This window comes from Clavelina lepadiformis, chromosome 1, assembly GCF_947623445.1.
Source record: "Clavelina lepadiformis chromosome 1, kaClaLepa1.1, whole genome shotgun sequence".
Taxonomy (NCBI): Eukaryota; Metazoa; Chordata; class Ascidiacea; order Aplousobranchia; family Clavelinidae; genus Clavelina; species Clavelina lepadiformis.
The window spans coordinates 24681671-24699331 of record NC_135240.1 but is presented as its reverse complement, the minus strand read 5'-3'; the positions used below and the strand labels follow the sequence as shown (position 1 = coordinate 24699331).

General features: G+C 35.5%; 4 protein-coding genes across 7 annotated transcripts; 3 read left to right on the top strand and 1 right to left on the bottom strand.

The window, feature by feature from the left end:
- Nucleotides 1-180: 180 nt before the first annotated feature.
- On the top strand, nucleotides 181-5470 carry LOC143456413 (uncharacterized). Its single transcript, XM_076955167.1, has 10 exons — nucleotides 181-781; nucleotides 952-1237; nucleotides 1361-1448; nucleotides 1519-1654; nucleotides 1924-1978; nucleotides 3482-3707; nucleotides 3848-3995; nucleotides 4239-4417; nucleotides 4520-4653; nucleotides 5153-5470. Exons 2-10 carry the CDS (start codon nucleotides 1143-1145, stop codon nucleotides 5307-5309), a joined length of 1218 nt encoding a protein of 405 aa, XP_076811282.1. The 5' UTR covers nucleotides 181-781; nucleotides 952-1142; the 3' UTR covers nucleotides 5310-5470.
- A 1734-nt stretch (nucleotides 5471-7204) lies between these two features.
- LOC143456493 (protein SYS1 homolog) lies at nucleotides 7205-8718 on the top strand. Its single transcript, XM_076955173.1, has one exon. The coding sequence runs from the start codon at nucleotides 7354-7356 to the stop codon at nucleotides 7936-7938; it is 585 nt and encodes a 194-aa protein (XP_076811288.1). The 5' UTR covers nucleotides 7205-7353; the 3' UTR covers nucleotides 7939-8718.
- Nucleotides 8696-14852, top strand: LOC143456152 (DNA excision repair protein ERCC-5-like). Of its 4 annotated transcripts, none has more exons than XR_013117029.1 (12): nucleotides 8696-8925; nucleotides 9132-9225; nucleotides 9420-9614; nucleotides 9726-9808; nucleotides 9875-10023; nucleotides 11225-11399; nucleotides 11584-11783; nucleotides 11986-12677; nucleotides 12883-13319; nucleotides 13435-13547; nucleotides 13808-13982; nucleotides 14111-14250. XR_013117029.1 is itself a non-coding variant. In XM_076955146.1 (12 exons), exons 1-12 carry the CDS (start codon nucleotides 8838-8840, stop codon nucleotides 14739-14741), a joined length of 2763 nt encoding a protein of 920 aa, XP_076811261.1. In that variant the 5' UTR covers nucleotides 8696-8837; the 3' UTR covers nucleotides 14742-14852. The 4 variants fall into 4 exon arrangements, 3 of the variants coding, with proteins under 3 accessions (XP_076811261.1, XP_076811263.1, XP_076811262.1); XM_076955146.1 differs by lacking the exon at nucleotides 13808-13982 and adding an exon at nucleotides 14402-14852 and having other exon boundaries at nucleotides 14111-14307; XM_076955148.1 differs by having other exon boundaries at nucleotides 13808-13924; nucleotides 14111-14248.
- Nucleotides 14791-17561, bottom strand: LOC143456461 (S-formylglutathione hydrolase-like). The gene is made up of 8 exons (XM_076955171.1): nucleotides 17299-17561; nucleotides 17007-17145; nucleotides 16715-16839; nucleotides 16562-16632; nucleotides 16391-16445; nucleotides 16176-16274; nucleotides 15298-15462; nucleotides 14791-15197 (listed from the first exon to the last, which is right to left on the bottom strand). Exons 1-8 carry the CDS (start codon nucleotides 17506-17508, stop codon nucleotides 15117-15119), a joined length of 945 nt encoding a protein of 314 aa, XP_076811286.1. The 5' UTR covers nucleotides 17509-17561; the 3' UTR covers nucleotides 14791-15116.
- Nucleotides 17562-17661: the final 100 nt, after the last annotated feature.

The window sequence follows — 17661 nt, the reverse complement described above, 5'->3', positions numbered from 1 at the left end:
TAATAAGCTTCATCTTTATTTTTCACAGAACCGCTACAAATAAAGATGACGTCATTCGTAATATTTCTGATCTCACTTTTCGTCGTTGTCGAGTGAAAGATTTTGTTGAATGCTGATATGCTTCGCAGAGGAAGTGAAACGACGAGAATGTAATGTGCCTAAAAATATATTCGTGGGACACGTAATGCGATAAAAGGCGATGGAACGACAAAATGTTAACTTCTGTTCAAAGACTGTCTAATAAATTAGCAATATAATCTTTAAAAAGTTGATATAGCCTAAACCCGCACTGCACATTGACTGAGAAAACGTGTGGGGCTTATACATTTTCCAAAGAATTTACAGCGTGTGTTAATACCAAGCTAGAATCTTGATAAAACTTATAAAGTAAATGGAATTGCATCTCGCTTGCTTTTGCTCAAAGGTTTTCAAGTAATAACTCGTGTGTTGCGTCACGATTTTCAAGCCGTTATAGATTGGAATCGTGCTCAGTACATCCCGTACGCTTCGACCTATGGGGAAATAGAAGCGAGCGTTGTTGGTACACAAGACAGAAAAGTCTGTTTGAACTGAGTTTCTGTAAATAGGTTAATGTGTAGAAATGGTTGATGCGTAGTAAGGCAAATACGTTCATATGAAATATGAACGATTAGTTTTGCTAGTTGGTTATTTCCTGAAACCTGTATCGGCAGGAAATCTCGTCGATCATTCTGGTATGATTTGTACAAACAAACCGTTACTGTTTCTGAACAATTTCGGGCTGAGAAAGAGAAGATAGCAGGCGAGTGTGGAGTAGCCTGCTATTTGTATAGAGTCTTAATATCAACGCTTTCCTTATTTCCAAAACCTGTAGTTTTTATGTCGTTGTGACACAACCGTGAACCAATCGAGAAGTTTTTGTGTGGTTGTTGTTGTTGATGTAAAGAGTAAACATATTCATTGCAAATACAGGAAAACCTTTTTGCTACTACATTCATGTTTACTAGTTTTCGCAAAAGGCAGGAAGTTTCAACGTGACCAGAACTACGATTTGAATTTAAAAGGGAGAAATCTGATACCACAGGAAATTATCCGTCACATTATTCCAAGAGTACAGTTTGCATTACCGGATCCCTGTTCTGGAGAATTGGTGACTTCTGAAGATGTCACTTGCACTTCCCAACGCAAAGGGCACAAAACATGGCGGAAAATCGTTTGGAAAAATCAGTCGAACCAGACCAGCCACTACAGGAAACGTGTATGAGCTTTCATCCGTAGGACTAACTTCAATGAGTCGTGCTGAGCTAACTATACTATATTTGCCATGTTAAAAATGCCAGCCGCGATGCTAGCAATGAAAATTTGGTTTTATATTCGACAGGAAAAACAAAAAACTTTCCCCAGAACACAACCTCACCTCGTCGTCCTCAATGAAAGACATTGTGACGTCAGATGAAGTGTTGTTGGAGGCAAGTACGCGTCGGAAAAGGTGAAGTATTTGCAAGATGTTTTTGGTTATAGCCCAAGTGCAATTTACAGGAAAAGCAAGCCACAATTGGGAGGAGAAAGATGATATCCAGGCCCCTCGACATGACATCGAGTGCTGATGCAATGGATGAAAGCAGGAGAAAATATTCCGTCACTTCAATGTCACCAAGCAAAGAATTTTCAACAGGTTTTGGAAAAGTTTTGTCATAGCTGTTTACGGCAATAGTTCGGACTAGCCCACTTTTCATAAACAAAACAGCCAATTGCAAAGTGTTTTATATTTGAATAAATCTGCATTTAGATTACGTTGTTTATGCGAATGCATCAACGTAAATGGCCACTTTCTATGCATAAATTAACGTAATTTGCTGACATGTTTGATCCATAGTGTTTTGTATGCATATCAGTGCCAGATATAATTCTGCTTCCATAATTAAAAAACTGTTAATTTTTCAGATGATCAACAACCCAGTACGAGCATTAAACAAAAGAAGGCTTCACAAAACGACAGGTAATGTTATTATAACTTTTTTTTGTAATCTTAATAGCTTGTGTTGAAAATTACAGTTCTCCATCTAAGCTTTAGTCCCGTAAAATCTTGTATAAATACAGTTAACTATGGACATTTTCTACCTTTTAAAGTGCCAAGAATTTTTGGCATTGCAATACTCAAGGCAAGTAACTTTCATTCCATAAAACGTAGAGTAGTTTTTCGAAACCAAATTGTTTTGCCGCAGTTAAATCGCTTGGCTCATACCCAGGCTTACTCATAAAACATATTTATCTTTTAGGACTTATGGTCATATATTGACTGTAGAGATACATCTGTTTAAAGTTTATTTATCATATATTGTTCAGCAAAGCTCAAAAATACATTTTAGATATCATATATTGTACACTGCACTGTATAGTATAGTTGCAATTAGTAGTTGGTACACTAAAGCAAATAGGCTCATAACAATACACATTAAATTGTTACGATATAAAAAATTAGTTTTTACGTATAGCATATATGTCCTTTACTAAGCTAAAATAAAAATGAAAACTGAAAAGGAAACGCAATTCAACCCATGAAACATTTGAAAGTTTTAAACTATGAACATAAAAAGCAAAACGGTTTGATAGATATTTTGACGAAAATCAAGCTTGGGAAAGATAAAGACAAAAAATAGCCGAATGTAACGTCATTACCAATGACCAATGGACGAAAAATATACGATAATGAACGAAAAGAAAACAAACCTATAAAGATAAACGAATGGTTTAATAATAAATAATACTTCTTTTGATGCAAAGTTTTCGTTGCCACAATATCGATGAAAAGTATTGTTCATTTTTGTGCGTTATTTAATCAGTTTTAAAAATGCTCATTGGTTCATTGTTACATCCGTTAGAATTCATGATAATTCTTGATTAGATATCCGTTGAAACATCAGTTTTTGCCTGGTAAATAAATGTTTTAATATGATTCCAGCTGATTTAGTTGTACAAATCGAGACTAAATGTTATGTTTCAGTAATATATCAATCTCAGGCAGAATTTGCTGCAATCCTATACAAGGACCACTAACCGCAGGATTTGTCATCAGAATCGAAGAGTAGAACACATAATTAATAGCATACATTACTTCAATGAATGATTGCAATTTTACAAAATTCACACTATGAATAAAATTTTTAACGCTTTATGTGCATGCAGCAGTGGAGCGGCTTTTATAGATACTAGAAAAGATATTATTTTTTCTTTTGCGTTTGCATCGTATTGATCCTTGTATACATCCTTCCTTGCGGCCTACCTTATATAGTACCGTATAGAAGTAAACGGGTTGCTGTGAAATTCAACTATGTACAAAGCGTATATATATTGACAGTAAGACATGGTGCTATGCTCTATGGATCTAACCTTAACTAGTAAAAGTACAACCTAGTTTACCAATTTGAATACTTGAAGCGACTCGCTCCGTCAATTTTATGTTACTCAATCTTTTAATACCACACCGTATTTATTTCTGCAGTTTTGTCCATTATGCCGCGCTCGATTCCAATATCAACGATTGGTACAAAGTTGTTGAACAACGAAAAATAATCATGCCTGCTCCTGTGCTTGGAATTTCTTCGTCGTATTTATTACCATCTCAATTTTTGACGTCATGTACGGACGGCTCCGTCCACACCCACAATATCAAAAGCGGAAAAGTTCTAAATAGTTTGAATATAGAATCATGGGGTAATTCGCGGCAGGTTGGTTTATAGCTTTATGATACGACACTTTGCTTTAGAAACCACCAATAATTTAGGCCTATAATTAAATTAAATTCGAATCAATCACTCATTTATCTGCACTTCTAACATTGGTTTAAACGCTAAACTATAACTAATAGAAATACCAAGCGTTTATGACGAAGGACGGCAGTATCCTGACGGCAAGCGGAGAAAGTGTCTCACTCTGGTCGAAGAAAGGAAAAATTCTGCAAGAATATGGACGAAAAGTTTTCAAATGTTGCAAAAATATTGACTTACATGATGACGGTGCGTCCACAGTGTAATAAAATTTTATAAACATTACCATATGCTAGTTAGCCACATACACCTCTATGGTATGACTGGCTTGGTTTATAACCTATACTTTGCACGGGTTTGACAATGTGATGCTATGAGGTCTGCGAAAGATATAAACAATTTTCGTATTTGTTATTCTAAGTAAAGACTCAAATTTAATGCTTGATTTTAACATTGATATTAACGAAGTTTCACGAAAAGTCATTTTTACAGAGATTATCGCTGCCACTGACCCAGACAATAATTGTGCTGCCATCATATCGTTAGCTGGCAACTTATTTCATAAGTTGGGGAGCAGCGGAACCGGCAAAGGGGAATTTAAATGCCCCACCGGGGTCACTATCTTAAATAACGGTGACGTAGTTGTGGCTGATTGGTCGTGTAGGGTACAGGTAAGTTATTAATTTTTTTCTGGGTGATAACTGGTAGAAGATTACCATGAAGACTAATGATTTACCTAGAACATAAATTAGTAAATGTCATGTCTTTGTCAGGTATTTGATCGACAAGGCCGATTCAAGTTCCAGTTTGGAAGTAAAGGAAATCGTGACGGAGAATTTGACCTTCCTTACGGAGTGACGCACGATTCGCTTGATAATATTATCATTGCCGATTGGTGGAATGATCGGTATATAAGATACAACATGTTAAGCAACTCATAACTACACGCATATACTGCATACGGGGATGGCCTTTGCGAGCGCGGGGCCCAATGCAAGAACTGATAGCAATGATTCAATCTTGCCGATTTTAAATACCGTAGCTTAATGTAATAATAATATTAATAATAACAAAATGTAAATCAAATATCAACTCTTTGCAAAACAGGTCCCATCAAATCATGATATACTTTTACCAAACAGTTTCTTTCGAGAACAAATTGAGAAATACCACTGTGATTTGCGCGAACTAAAAGCTAATTTGTTATTTTGTTTTGGGTTTAAGTAGGAAATAGCGAGGACCAACTCGCATTTGCCCAACATTGCTCGCATTTACCTAAGGCCGGTCCTGACTGCTTATCAAAATAACTGATAGGCCTTGCGGGCAATTATATAGTAACCCGTAGGCTACACTGTTGTCGTGTAGGCCTAATTGTTACTGTTGAATTTGGACATCTTTTGCTATAGGGTCTCAGCATTCCGAAGCGATGGTACATTCATAAAGCATTTGCTCACATTAAATGATGAAATAAAGATGCCAGCTTACGTTTGCATTCCAGACAGAGGAAATCAACTCATTTTGTCTGAATTCGGAAATTCTTCAATTAAAATATTTTATTTTTAAAGCCAACGATTTAATTTGGTCTATAAAACATGCGTTTGATGTGTGCAATATAATATAACGCGTTTATTTTCGATGTTGGTGTTTGTTAAAGATTTTTTAAATTTTCTTTTAGTTTAGTTAAATATTTTCTTTTCGTTATTAATAAAAACTTTTCAAGCAGATTCAGGCGTTCAGTTGCTTTAGCCTAAGGTACACTTTTTGAGTAAAACATCAAAATAAGCTACTTATGGTTTTATTTTTATAGCTTGTTTCTAATTCTAATAATTAATTGGTACGAAAGACTCGTCTCGTTTGTTTTCTTTTTTAGTAAAATTAACTGTGGGGAGCAAAATATAGTACTACTACTAACTGTTGTTTAAGCACAACAATAATTAACGCTCACGAGAAATTAATGGATAGAAATTGACAAACTTCTAAGGACTAAAAACATGGAATACAGGCAATTAACTAAGATTGTACCATAATGATGAAAGTTTTAACTGTGGCACCATACGCTGAACACAATTGTGCCATAACTATAATCAGATAAAACTTCCCCCAAAACAAACAAAAAAAAATTAAGGAATGTATAATTTTTATTAGGGCATGATGTGAGAATGGTACATAGAAATTCGTGTTCAGAAATAGAATTTTGAAATATATTCTTTTGAATAGTTGTATCCCTTAAAGTCTGGGAGAAATTTAATCGTCACCTGACTAAAGAAAAGGATGTCGCACTTTGAGCAGATTTGTAGTAAATGACGTCATAAATGTCTGTCACAGATGGGACTCTAGTCTTCAGTCCACTTCGTACTGTAGTGATAGCCTGGAAAGTGGTGTCTATGAGCGCATAGGATCTGTTTTACTTTTTCACCTACTGAAAGCTTGAATGAGAAGGAATGACAAACAAATAAAGAAATAATGATGCATTACTTTTTCCACAGCTTAGCCTAGTCGATCCAGATTGGCAAGCTAGGATCGTTTGGTATGTCATAATGACATTGTCGTTTAGTCAATGCCGTATATGTGAGTGAAGAAGTACACCTATACCTGTATACTGTCAGACTGTATTGGTGTAAGCCGTAGTGGGAAGTATGACACCTGTACGCACAAAGTTTAAAAACTTAAATGCCGAAATGGTTTTTATCTTCGCGTCAATTTATAATAAAATACAAAGAGATGTGCCTTCAGCGGATGCCTACACATCAAGTTTTGGGTCTTTCTACTCACGATTGTTGTACTTTCCACTTGAGGGTGTAGGGTCTACGTTTGAGATCGTATCCTTTATTTTTTACCATTGATTGTGGGGAGCGAAAAGTATGCACTGGTCAAGATACGTCACGTCAGATAATCAAGTTCAAGACGGTGAGACCCAGCAAATTCATGCATACTGTACATCAGATGGCTGGATTGACAGTTGTGGAAAATGTGGTGTCTGAATGCACGGCATGAGATTTATCCGGTCTAGTGCAGAAGTGCACAACCACAGGGTGACTTTGCATACTAAACCCCAGCTACTCAAATTGTGATTTCATCTAGTTGTGCACCTCTGCACCTGACCCGATTTATCAACGTACTTACGCACACCAAACTTTTTCATCTTCACATCGATTTATAAATAAACAATGAAAAGGTTGTTGCTTGGTTGCCAATTTATATAGCCTGTGATAATGTATAAATAAGCAAATAAAATGATTCCCAGTGGCACTAGCCTGCCTGCCTACTGAGCACTATGAACAAACAAATTTTATTGCCAAACCAACCAGAATTTAGGCTAAATCCCAACCACAGTAACCACATTGCAATCCCTATAATGTAGGTTTGGCATACACTACACTTATAAATGTCCAATGTATATATTTCATATTTACATTTTAATGATAAACAGAATTCATGCCAAAAAAGTTCTGAGTTGAATATTGTGATTTTTGTGCTTCCAGGCTTATACTTTAAACTGTAACATTTGTAGTAGTGCTGACCAAGTGTTTGAATGTGAAGTCTGTACCAAAAGGACCAAGATATTAAACGTACCTAACTTCAGCAAGCTTCGATCTGAATATCTTTAATGGCACACTTAGGTGTTGCGCAGAGATTTTGGAACACTGTTAATGGAATTGTAACACGAGCGTTTCCTTCAGTGATACAGTATCAAAAATTAAGCACCAATACACCATCAGCGAATCTCAGTGGTCGGTTTCGTAGTTTTGTCTGGGACCCAGCGTTGATCTTGGCACAGATGATTACCATGCAATGTCTTCATTACGCAACTCTTGGACTTTTGTCAGCATTATGTTTAGCGCTAGGCAGTTACTCCCCATCTCTCCATTATATATTTGACTCCGGGGCAATTCACTATTACGGACAAGCAAATCGACTTGTGTTAATAGCACATATTACAAACTCTGCATTTGGTGCACTTGCACTGTGGTACGTTGTGCAAAAAGCGAAGCAGTGTTTGGATTTTACTTGCACTTTGCACCTGTTTCATTTCTTAATTTGCTGTATTTATTCACGCCACTTTCCCACCCAGTTAGCTTGGTGGTTAGTTCAGATTGTTTGTATTGTTTTAATGGTTGTCATAGGCGAATACCTTTGTTTTAAGAGTGATATGAAGGATATTCCTCTTGTTGGTGCTAAGGCAGACGTCTGAATTTAAGTTTTTTATTTCTTAAACCAGGAAAATGATCTAATTTCTAAAGCAAAACACTTGAGTTTATATGTTCACCTGTTCTTTTACATGCATTGTTTGACTTATAATGCTTATCAATTATTGTTGGTTTTATTTTTCGCAAAAGTTCTCTATATTGCATGAGTTGGTACTCACAGTGAGGTATTGTTTAACTACATTAATTTATAGAGGTGATGCATTTCATCCATAATTTTTTTATCTGAAACAGTGGCAATATATTTTACTCTTACGTCAATGTAAAGTTTATTTTAGTTTTTGGGGAGCTATATGTAACTTTCCTGACTTTGACATTTTGGACGTAATTATGATTTGAATTTTATTGCACTTTTGAAAATATATGCTGTAATACCAACTATAATGTGTATTTAGGATTCCTGATTGTAAATATGAATGTGTCACTGCACGTGTTTCTTCTTCTGACACAAGATATATTGTGGTGGCATGCTTTGTGAAAAATTTTTATCTTTTTCTTAACACTAGTGAAAATTGATGTAAATATTTCAAAAACCTGACAGCGTATAAGCTATGATCTTGAATACATTGCTAAGATAAGGATTAAATTTATTTCTTTTGCGAAAAGAGTACACTGATAGTTGTAATTTTGAGAATGAAAGGGTTGCATGAGACATCTTCTGCTGTTATTTTTTTATTATAAAAACCTTACCAACGTTACAAAAAAGAAATTTTATCGTAACAAAATAAGACAGTGTTATGTAATTGTATGTTTTCTCTGGTGTAAAGGTTTGCTATATAGACGTTGCCTGTGCATTTCCTGACTGTTGTATGAAAATCTTTAGCCTACATAAAATGAAGTTTTATTTCGCTGTGGTGTCAGTCAGGACCTTTGGATAAAATCAATAATGGGTGTAAAAGGTTTGTGGAAACTGCTTGAAGGCACAGGCAGACCTGTAACCCTGGAGTCACTTGAAGGCAAAATCCTTGCCGTAGGTTTGTAATTTTGCATCTTAAATTTGAAACCCGTCATCGCTTATGTAAAAAATTAGTACTAAAAGTGTTCAATGTAAATATACCTGTACAAATTGACTTGTATAGTTATTATTACTATCAACATTCACAATTTCTTTACAAATCTCTGATGTGGATATTAACTGCTTACGTGGTAGCAATGTTTTTCTTTGTTTTACCCGTTTTAGATATTAGCATATGGCTCAATATGGCTGTGAAAGGCATGAGAGATTTGCATGGATACAGCGCAAACAATGCCCACTTGATCACACTTTTCAACAGGTCTGAATCATGGCATATGTCGAGATTAGCATAAGCATAAGATGATATTTGTAAAGGAATTCATAAGTGTGTAGTAAAATTGTGTGTAAAATTCATAATGCATAGCCTAATACATTCAAATATCTTGCTTCAATGTTTGCTTTTTTGTATATGTCATCTTGATTGTATGTCTAATGTTTGTTTTACTTCTACAGAATATGCAAACTTCTTTACTTTGGTGTGAAACCAGTATTTGTTTTTGATGGTCAAGCTCCATTGCTTAAGCAACAAACACTCAATGATCGCCGACAAAAGAAGTATTCTCAAATAAAAGAGAAAAAATCTGCTACAGAAAAGTTGCTGCAGAATTATCTCAAACGACGAGTTCTTGAATTGACAAAGCCAAAGGGGTGAGTTAAATAAAAGCCAACTTTGTAGTCAGTTGTGCTTAACTGTCACAACCTCACAGGTTCGGATTAGTGAAAGTTGATTAATAGGCCGATTTATGTCAATTATTACAGACCAGGCAAGGACACTGGTGATGAAGACACGAAGGAAAAAGCTTTAAATATAGATGCGGCAACAAAAGCCGTCCAAGAAGCAAGTAACTACTGCCACATTAATGAACACAAGAGGATGTTTACGGCCATTCAATAGACAATGTTTTTAGGAAAAGTTAACCAGGAAGATGACATTTTTAAACTTCCTGATGCAAAAAATCCATTGGAAAACTCCTTGGATAGCTCTGATGAGGAGAGGGAGGAGCAATGGAGGAAAAGAGCATCCACCAGGGAAGCCGTTTATGGAGCAGCAATGTCTGTGAGTGTCAAATTTTTTACTTTTTTATATAAAACACATAAAACATAATATATATATATATCTTAAAAAGTTTTATATAAATTAGAAAAACTTGTAAATAACCTCCATGAGAGTTTTTACATTTTTTCTTTAATATATAAGACATACATTAAATTGAAGCTGAAGAGCAAGTGGCAATGATTTGAAGTCTCCGTGTTGTATCATGTAGTACCTTCCAGCTCTTTTTACGTTGCAAATTCACATTAAAATGGCTGTGTTTTGTCCGAAAACTTGGGGCGCAAAGTTATTTGCGCATGCTATATACTACCAGTCATATTTTAGGAAGAAAACGGTTACAAGTTAATTATGTTTACCGAATCATTGTCTTTATATTTAATTGTTCACAATATCTAATTGAAGTAATTTTTTTGGCGAATTGTGTAGTTAGATGTCGGCAGCTGGTATATGATAAAAGACACGCAAAAAGTTAAATGTCATTAATATCTTGTTAGATTAATAACTAATAATCTCAATAACTTGTTAGATTAAGGTTTAGGAGTTAGTTAGGTTTGAGGTGATAGTTTGGGTTACATTGAGGTTAGCATGAGTTAACCGTCTGGAATCTGGATGGTTAACGTTGATGTAAGAAATATGCTTTAAAAGATTTTTTCCGGTGAAACTATACTCTGCCAGAACTAATACAGTAGAAGCAAGTTAATAAATCCATCTGTCAAATCCAATTTGCCTTGAGATGAAATTTTCCTATTTAAAGTACATTGTAAAATCCCTAGTTAGTAAACTTATTTTTTATTCTATTTTTTATTTACAATTCTATGTGCACTTTTTTTTAATTACTGATGCTTGCTTTTAAACATACTACCAATGGTATGATACTTAAACAAACCATTTTGCGACATTTTTTTTGTTTTGAATAAGGAATTGGTGGCATTTTTACCATCAGGTTAGTTGTTTTGTTGCTGGTCTAGCTGCGCCAGTGATTGGCTGGGACCAGGTTGGATGTTTTGAGTGATACCTACTGTATCACTAAGCTTAAAATTAGAAAAAACTATACTAAGATGATTGGAATGCTAACTCTTACAAATTTAATACTACATTACCAAGGCTGTATGTATGTTTGATATTTCCATATTTTGCTGCTTTTTATTACAAATGCTATATAAGTTATCATGTGATATATGTTTGAACTTACTTCGTCTGGCAGGGTGATTTTCAACAAATGATGGCAATTGATTTTACTTCGGATGACTTCAAAGCCCTTCCTCAAGACATACAACATGAATTGTTACATGACATAAAAGAAATTAGAAAACGACGTAGAACACAAATTGAAACAATGCCTGATAATTCTGAATCCTTCTCCAGCTATCAGTTAAAAGGTTAATTGGTAATCACTTTAACCATGTATCTTTGACATGTTATTCCAAATGTAACATCGTTTAAACTTTAAAAGTAATGTCACAAATATAATTTTTGTAAATACGGCAATTATGAATAATTCAGATCAAGACCAATAAAGTAAAAGTTACTCTTCCCATCTTCAGCTGCTTTCGTTTTTGGCAGGGCTATTGGCAAAGAGAAATATTTCGGAAAGGATTGAAAAAATTGAGCACAAAATGGAAATGGATAATGCCATGTCTATGGAAGAACTTGGATTTAATGCTCGGTATGAGATGCAGAGTATTGAGGCAAAGAAAATAAGTTCTGATGACACAACCCACTACATCTTGATCAAAGGCTTGAAAAAGAAACTCAATGATAACGTAAGCTGCCATTGATAAACAATTAAATACTTTGAGTTAAGGCCACGTCATATAGAGATTTATAATGAAAACAGTTTCTTGTATTTTAAATATGTTATTTGAAGTCTCAATTCCAATGGCTTTGGCTCGAATATGATATTTTTGTGTTTGCTAAATATGTGAAAATGCAAAGTTTTACTTTTACATTTCTTCTATGCTGAAGGATAAGGATGCAGATTTGCCAACCCCATCCTCCTCAAAGGAAGTGCACTTGACTGTGGGCTCACCGGAACCTAACAACTCTGCACAACTGTTGAAAGATGATATGAGTTCTGAAAGCAGCAACGAAGATATTACGGAGATTAGGCCCTCCTTGAGTGACAGAAGTGCTTTTGAAGAAAAAGAAGATTCAAATGGTGAAAATGGAAACGTTATAGAACTTACTGACCAAACTTTGCCATGCTCAGATAAAGTCAATCCCATCGTTTCAATCAGCTCACCGGATCATACTGCAGGGTTAGGTACGATAAATACAAGTATAAGCAAGGAGCAGGTCATTGTGAACAAGCATGATTGGAAATATGTCCAGGATGTTGCAGTTGCTGCTATCAAGGTGGATCAAGTGTTTTCAGATAGATTACAGGCAAAAGGAAATATTTTTGAAGTTGAAGGTTCTTTGCTCAAGGATTCGGACCTAACCGCTTTTAAGAAAATTCATAAAAATGACGTGACTATTCCAAAACATGTGAGCATAACTGATAATCCTATAAATGGAAATGACAAACAAAGAAGAAACGATGAAGAAGTCAAACAACTGCTAAGCAGTGATGAGGATTTTGTTCCAGTCGATGAGGAAGGTTCTCTCACTCTGTCTGAAACTTCTTCCCAAGAAGAGAAGGGTGTAAAGGAAATCAGGTGAAGCTCATTAAATGACTAAAAGATAGCTGAGCTTTGAAAATCCTGCTCACATTGTTCATTTTGCATTTTGTTAGGCACCCGAACAAAATAAATAGGCTGCAATGGTAAAAAGTTAAGTTTGCTAATTGTGTTGATTTGTGGTTTTATATTAACCTCTATGGCTTTACCGCTTTCAATTATATATACATGTATTTTCATATAGCCAAAGCAAAAGCGAGATCAATCCATGGCAAGGACTTGATGAGGAGGATTTAGCATTTATCGGAGAGAAATTGGACCTTGAAGATGCTGCTCTGTTAGAAAGGATAAAAACTTCTGCTAGAGCTGCAAGAGACGTTTCGAATACGGCAACAGTGGAGTGCCAAAATCTTCTCCAGCTCTTCGGGGTTCCTTACATCATCAGTCCTCAGGAGGCGGAATCTCAATGTGCGTTTCTTGAAAATGCTGGACTCACCATGGGTACTATCACGGAAGATTCTGATATCTGGCTTTTTGGTGGCAAGTTCGTGCTTAAAGATGTTTTCGACAAGAAGCGGAATCCATCCTCCTACTCATTTGTGGACATAAAAGCTGAGTTGGGACTCGAACAAAGTCATTTCATAAACATTGCTTTGTGCAGTGGCTGCGATTATACATCCGGTACGAATGTCATTAAATTCAACTGTGATGATTAATATTCATATTGGAGTGCACTCGCATCAATCTCTGAGGTTGTTTCTTGTATGTCTGCCAGTACTTAAATTATTTATTGCAGGGATTGATGGAGTTGGTCCAGTGAAAGCACTCGAGATTATGAAAGAATTTCCTGGCCAAGGCATAGAGAGTCTATTGCAGTTCAAACAGTGGTGGCAATTGGCTCATAAACAGGTTGTAAAATTTTTTATAACACTGCTGACAATAATGTAACTGAGATGTTTTACAAACTAAACATAAGAAGTTAAGGCGCCGTCAAAAATAGCCATAAAATTCCTGTTTGGTTTATTATACAATTAATTTAATAAAAAAACTGATTACTTGAAAAATCCTCCATGGAGCTCTCTGCAATTTTGCATGACACTTTGGTATGCTTTGGACTATCATTCCATAAACCGCCATTAAAAAACAATGATTCAAATTTTTTTTAACAGAGGCGCAAAATCGACACTAGAATTTTTGGCCTAAAAAACAATTTCAGCTACTTTCATGACAATTTTTAGCCTAATTCTGCACGCGACGTAGGACATTGAAGCATGCCAACTGCTAAGGTAATTCCCAGGCTAGAAAACAACACCAACCATGGCGCCTTCTGATTCGTCTAAACAGGTTTTTTAAAGCCCTACGTAAGAGTCCAACAAAATCATAGAGATCTTAGTTTTACCTGTTTGACGGCCTCTTAAGTTGTGTAAGAGAAAAGTATCTTCAGAAGTTTTAAATCATATATTTTTGTGCAGGTTAATTTGATTGTTAAGGAAACTAAGATAAAGGGGCAACTGCGCAAGGTTAATCTACCTTCAAGTTTTCCCTCACAGATGGTGGTAGATGCATACATAAAACCAGTTGTAAATGAATCCAAGGAAACTTTCAGCTGGGGATTGCCTGATCTGGATGGTATTCGGGATTTTGCCTCGGAAAGACTTAAATGGGCCAGGTAATGAATTTTTCAACCTAAACGATGTGTCAAATGTGAAAACTTAAAATAGTTTCCATTTCAACACTTTTGCTCTAATTTTGTTCTATGTCAGAGGGAGGGTGGACGAAGCATTGCTTCCGATTTTGAAGAGAGCATCAGAAAGAAATGCCAAACAGCAGCAGATACTAACAACTTATTTTCCAAGAGTTACTGTCCTGCCAAGAACTCTAAAAACAAAAAGCAAAAGGGTAATGAGAGCGGTTGCCCCACTTCTCGGAACAGGGTCGGACAAGGGAGAAAAACAAACTACTAACAAAGAAAGCAACAAACATCTAATAAAAACAAAACCTACAAAACGCAGGAATAACCAGAGAAAGGTGGTTATTCCAAACAAAACAATGAAAAATAATGTGCTTGCTCTTTCTGAATCATCTAGTTCAGAAAATGACTAATGCCGTCATGTTTATGTTTGCTACCTCTGTTTTCGATGAGTACATCATATGCAAATCATACATTTATTTAAAAAGCAACTGGAATTAGCCAAATATAACAATAGCACTTGACTGATCATCATTAATGAAGATGCCATACACAGTTTGCAAAAGGTAGTAGTTGTGACAGAAAAAACTGTCTCTGGCAGCATTTTTATATTTATAACATAACTTGCATTTTCTAAGAAATTCTAGCCATAATTGAACTTTAACTCAATGCGGACAGGAGTGCGGAAAACATACAGATACACTTTATTATGCAAGTGAATTATTGCTTGATTACAAAATTAAAATTGACTAATTCTATAAGGCATAGTAAAAATTGCACACACAATCTTAAGCATTAAGGAACTTGGCGTGATGATTGATATGGTCCTCCATGAAAGAAGACATGAAGAAGTAACTATGGTCGTATCCCTGGAAAAGTATCAAAGCTAATTAATTCAAATAAAAAGGCATTTTTCCAAAAGTGGCAAAAAATAATTATCCCAATACATTCAGAATTACATAATTATACCTCTTGAATTCTCAGTTGCAATGGCATTCCAGCATCTGCACATGCAGTGACAAAATGGTCCGGTAGAAGTTGTTCTTGCAAGAATTGATCGCTACTGCCTTGATCAACTAATATCTCTAACTTTGGACCTTTGTACTTCCTCACAAGGTGACACGAGTCATACTCCTAGAAATTACAAAATAATAAGGTTGTGAATTTTGATTGAATAACTGCACATGATCAACAGGCAGTCCTGAGTTAATTTTTTGGAGAACAAGGCATGTGCCTCAGGACCAAACAAAAATCCAAGCCAAAGATTGATGTCACAAAATATCGGTAGTTGCTTTGTTTAGGAAAAAAATATTTTTTGTGCAAAAATTTCATTGTTGTCAATTTATTTCATCAAATTGCATTATGCACAAAACACAAGGCTAATGGTGAGTAGTGTCGTGTAACGATTGTCTGCTTTGAAAGCTGTTGTGCATGTTATCATTGTTTTTTTTTTGGTAGGACACCTGCCAATCAAGCAGAGGCAATGGAGATAAATTATGAACAAGATGACAATTTGATAAGAACTATTGCTTGTAATGTTGTAATGCACCAAAAAACAAAAGCCATTACAACTTCTGATTAGCGTAATCATGTGCAAAAGTGAAAATGTACCACTTGACTTTTTAAAAATCTGATACTGAACGAATTTCCAAAAACAAAAAATCTGGTGAGATTATTTGTTGTGGCTCTGACTGACCCGTCCTTTATATTTAGGGTAATTTTGTTAGCTAACTAATAAACTTAGTGTCACTATGATAACAATTTTCAGACAATTACCAAAACGCGTCTTAAATCCAAAAAGGCTTTAATCTGGCACCATTTATATTGGCATGAATAAGTGAATTTACCTCATGTGTGCTCTTGTTTGTGCCAAGATATCCCCCCAAAGCTTTCTGGCCCCACCCACACTGGGTTGGATTGGTTATTGGGGCAAATGCTGACACCGACTGTAAGATGCAAAAAGATCTACAGTATGTTCTTTGATTACCAGCTTTTTATGAATTTTGAAGTAAATATTGTTGTACAGTGCAAGTTGAAAGTGTAATGAATAGTCTACTGGTACCTTATACTTGCCGGGTTGCTTAAGAGCAAGAACCAAAGCTCCGTGGCCACCCATGCTAAACAATAAAAATACACTATACCTGGAGAAATTCAGTCCATTACATATTTACCATTTCAAAGTTTTATGTAAAAGTTATGCAAAAGAAAATAATCAACTTTGCAGAGTTCTTACCTGTGCCCAAACACAGACATCTTGTCTGCATCAACTTTACTTGTGAAGTTGGAATTTATCACCTGAACCAGCTGCAAAATAAATTCAATAGAGCTCATATAACACAGCAAAAATATGTTTCAAATGTAATTACAAAGAAACAATCAGACTTACCTCTTTAGTTACATAAGAATACATTCTGTAATTTGTCTTCCATTTGGGCTCTGTGGCGTCAACATAAAATCCTGCTCCAGACCCAAAATCATAAGAATCATCTTCACCATCTATCTTGCATCCTCCTGCAAAAGAAACCAAACATATATCAATCCAGTTTTTTGGATTTTGTTTATCATTTGGCTGTTGTAGGTCATTTGATAAAGAGTAGCAACTATAATGATTGTGAAACAACAAGAAAGTTTTGGGCAATTACAAATTCCAGTAAGTAAATTCAGATGAACTGCCATACTTGGACTGGTGTCTGGAGTGACAATGATAATACCATTCTTTGCAGCTGGTCCTTGAGTCCCACCTTTTGTAACAACATTTTGCTCTGTGCAGGTCAGTCCAGAGAGGTAATAAAGAACAGGACACTTTTTTGTTTCCGCCTGGATGACAATATGTACTAACGCATGACAGTTTGTTAATGGCAAATGAAACCGATTTTGTATATAGCCACACCCACATAAGAAATAAAATATCACTCTTATGCAATGCAACATGCAATTATGATCTTACGGCTGACTACAACAAATACAAACCTGGGGTGGAAAGTAAACACCAAAACGCATCATACATTTGCATTCTTCACTTTCGTGTTCGTAAACTTTCTGGTAACCGCCAAAGCTTTTGTTACTTGCAACCTCTTTTACACCCATTTTGTTCAGGAATTGTCTAATGACCTTAAAGTTTGAACTATATTTTATGCTTTTCTTGCTGTAGAAAATTGGTTTGACAATCAGTGACAGCATTACATCTGGAAATGGTGGTATGACATCAAATCATTCATCCCCAGACTCAGAAAAGCCTTTGTGCAACTTAAACTTAGTAATAATTCTGTAGTTCCTGACCTTGCCACCAGTTAGAAGTCTGGGTATATGTACTTATTTTTATTTGAAACTATT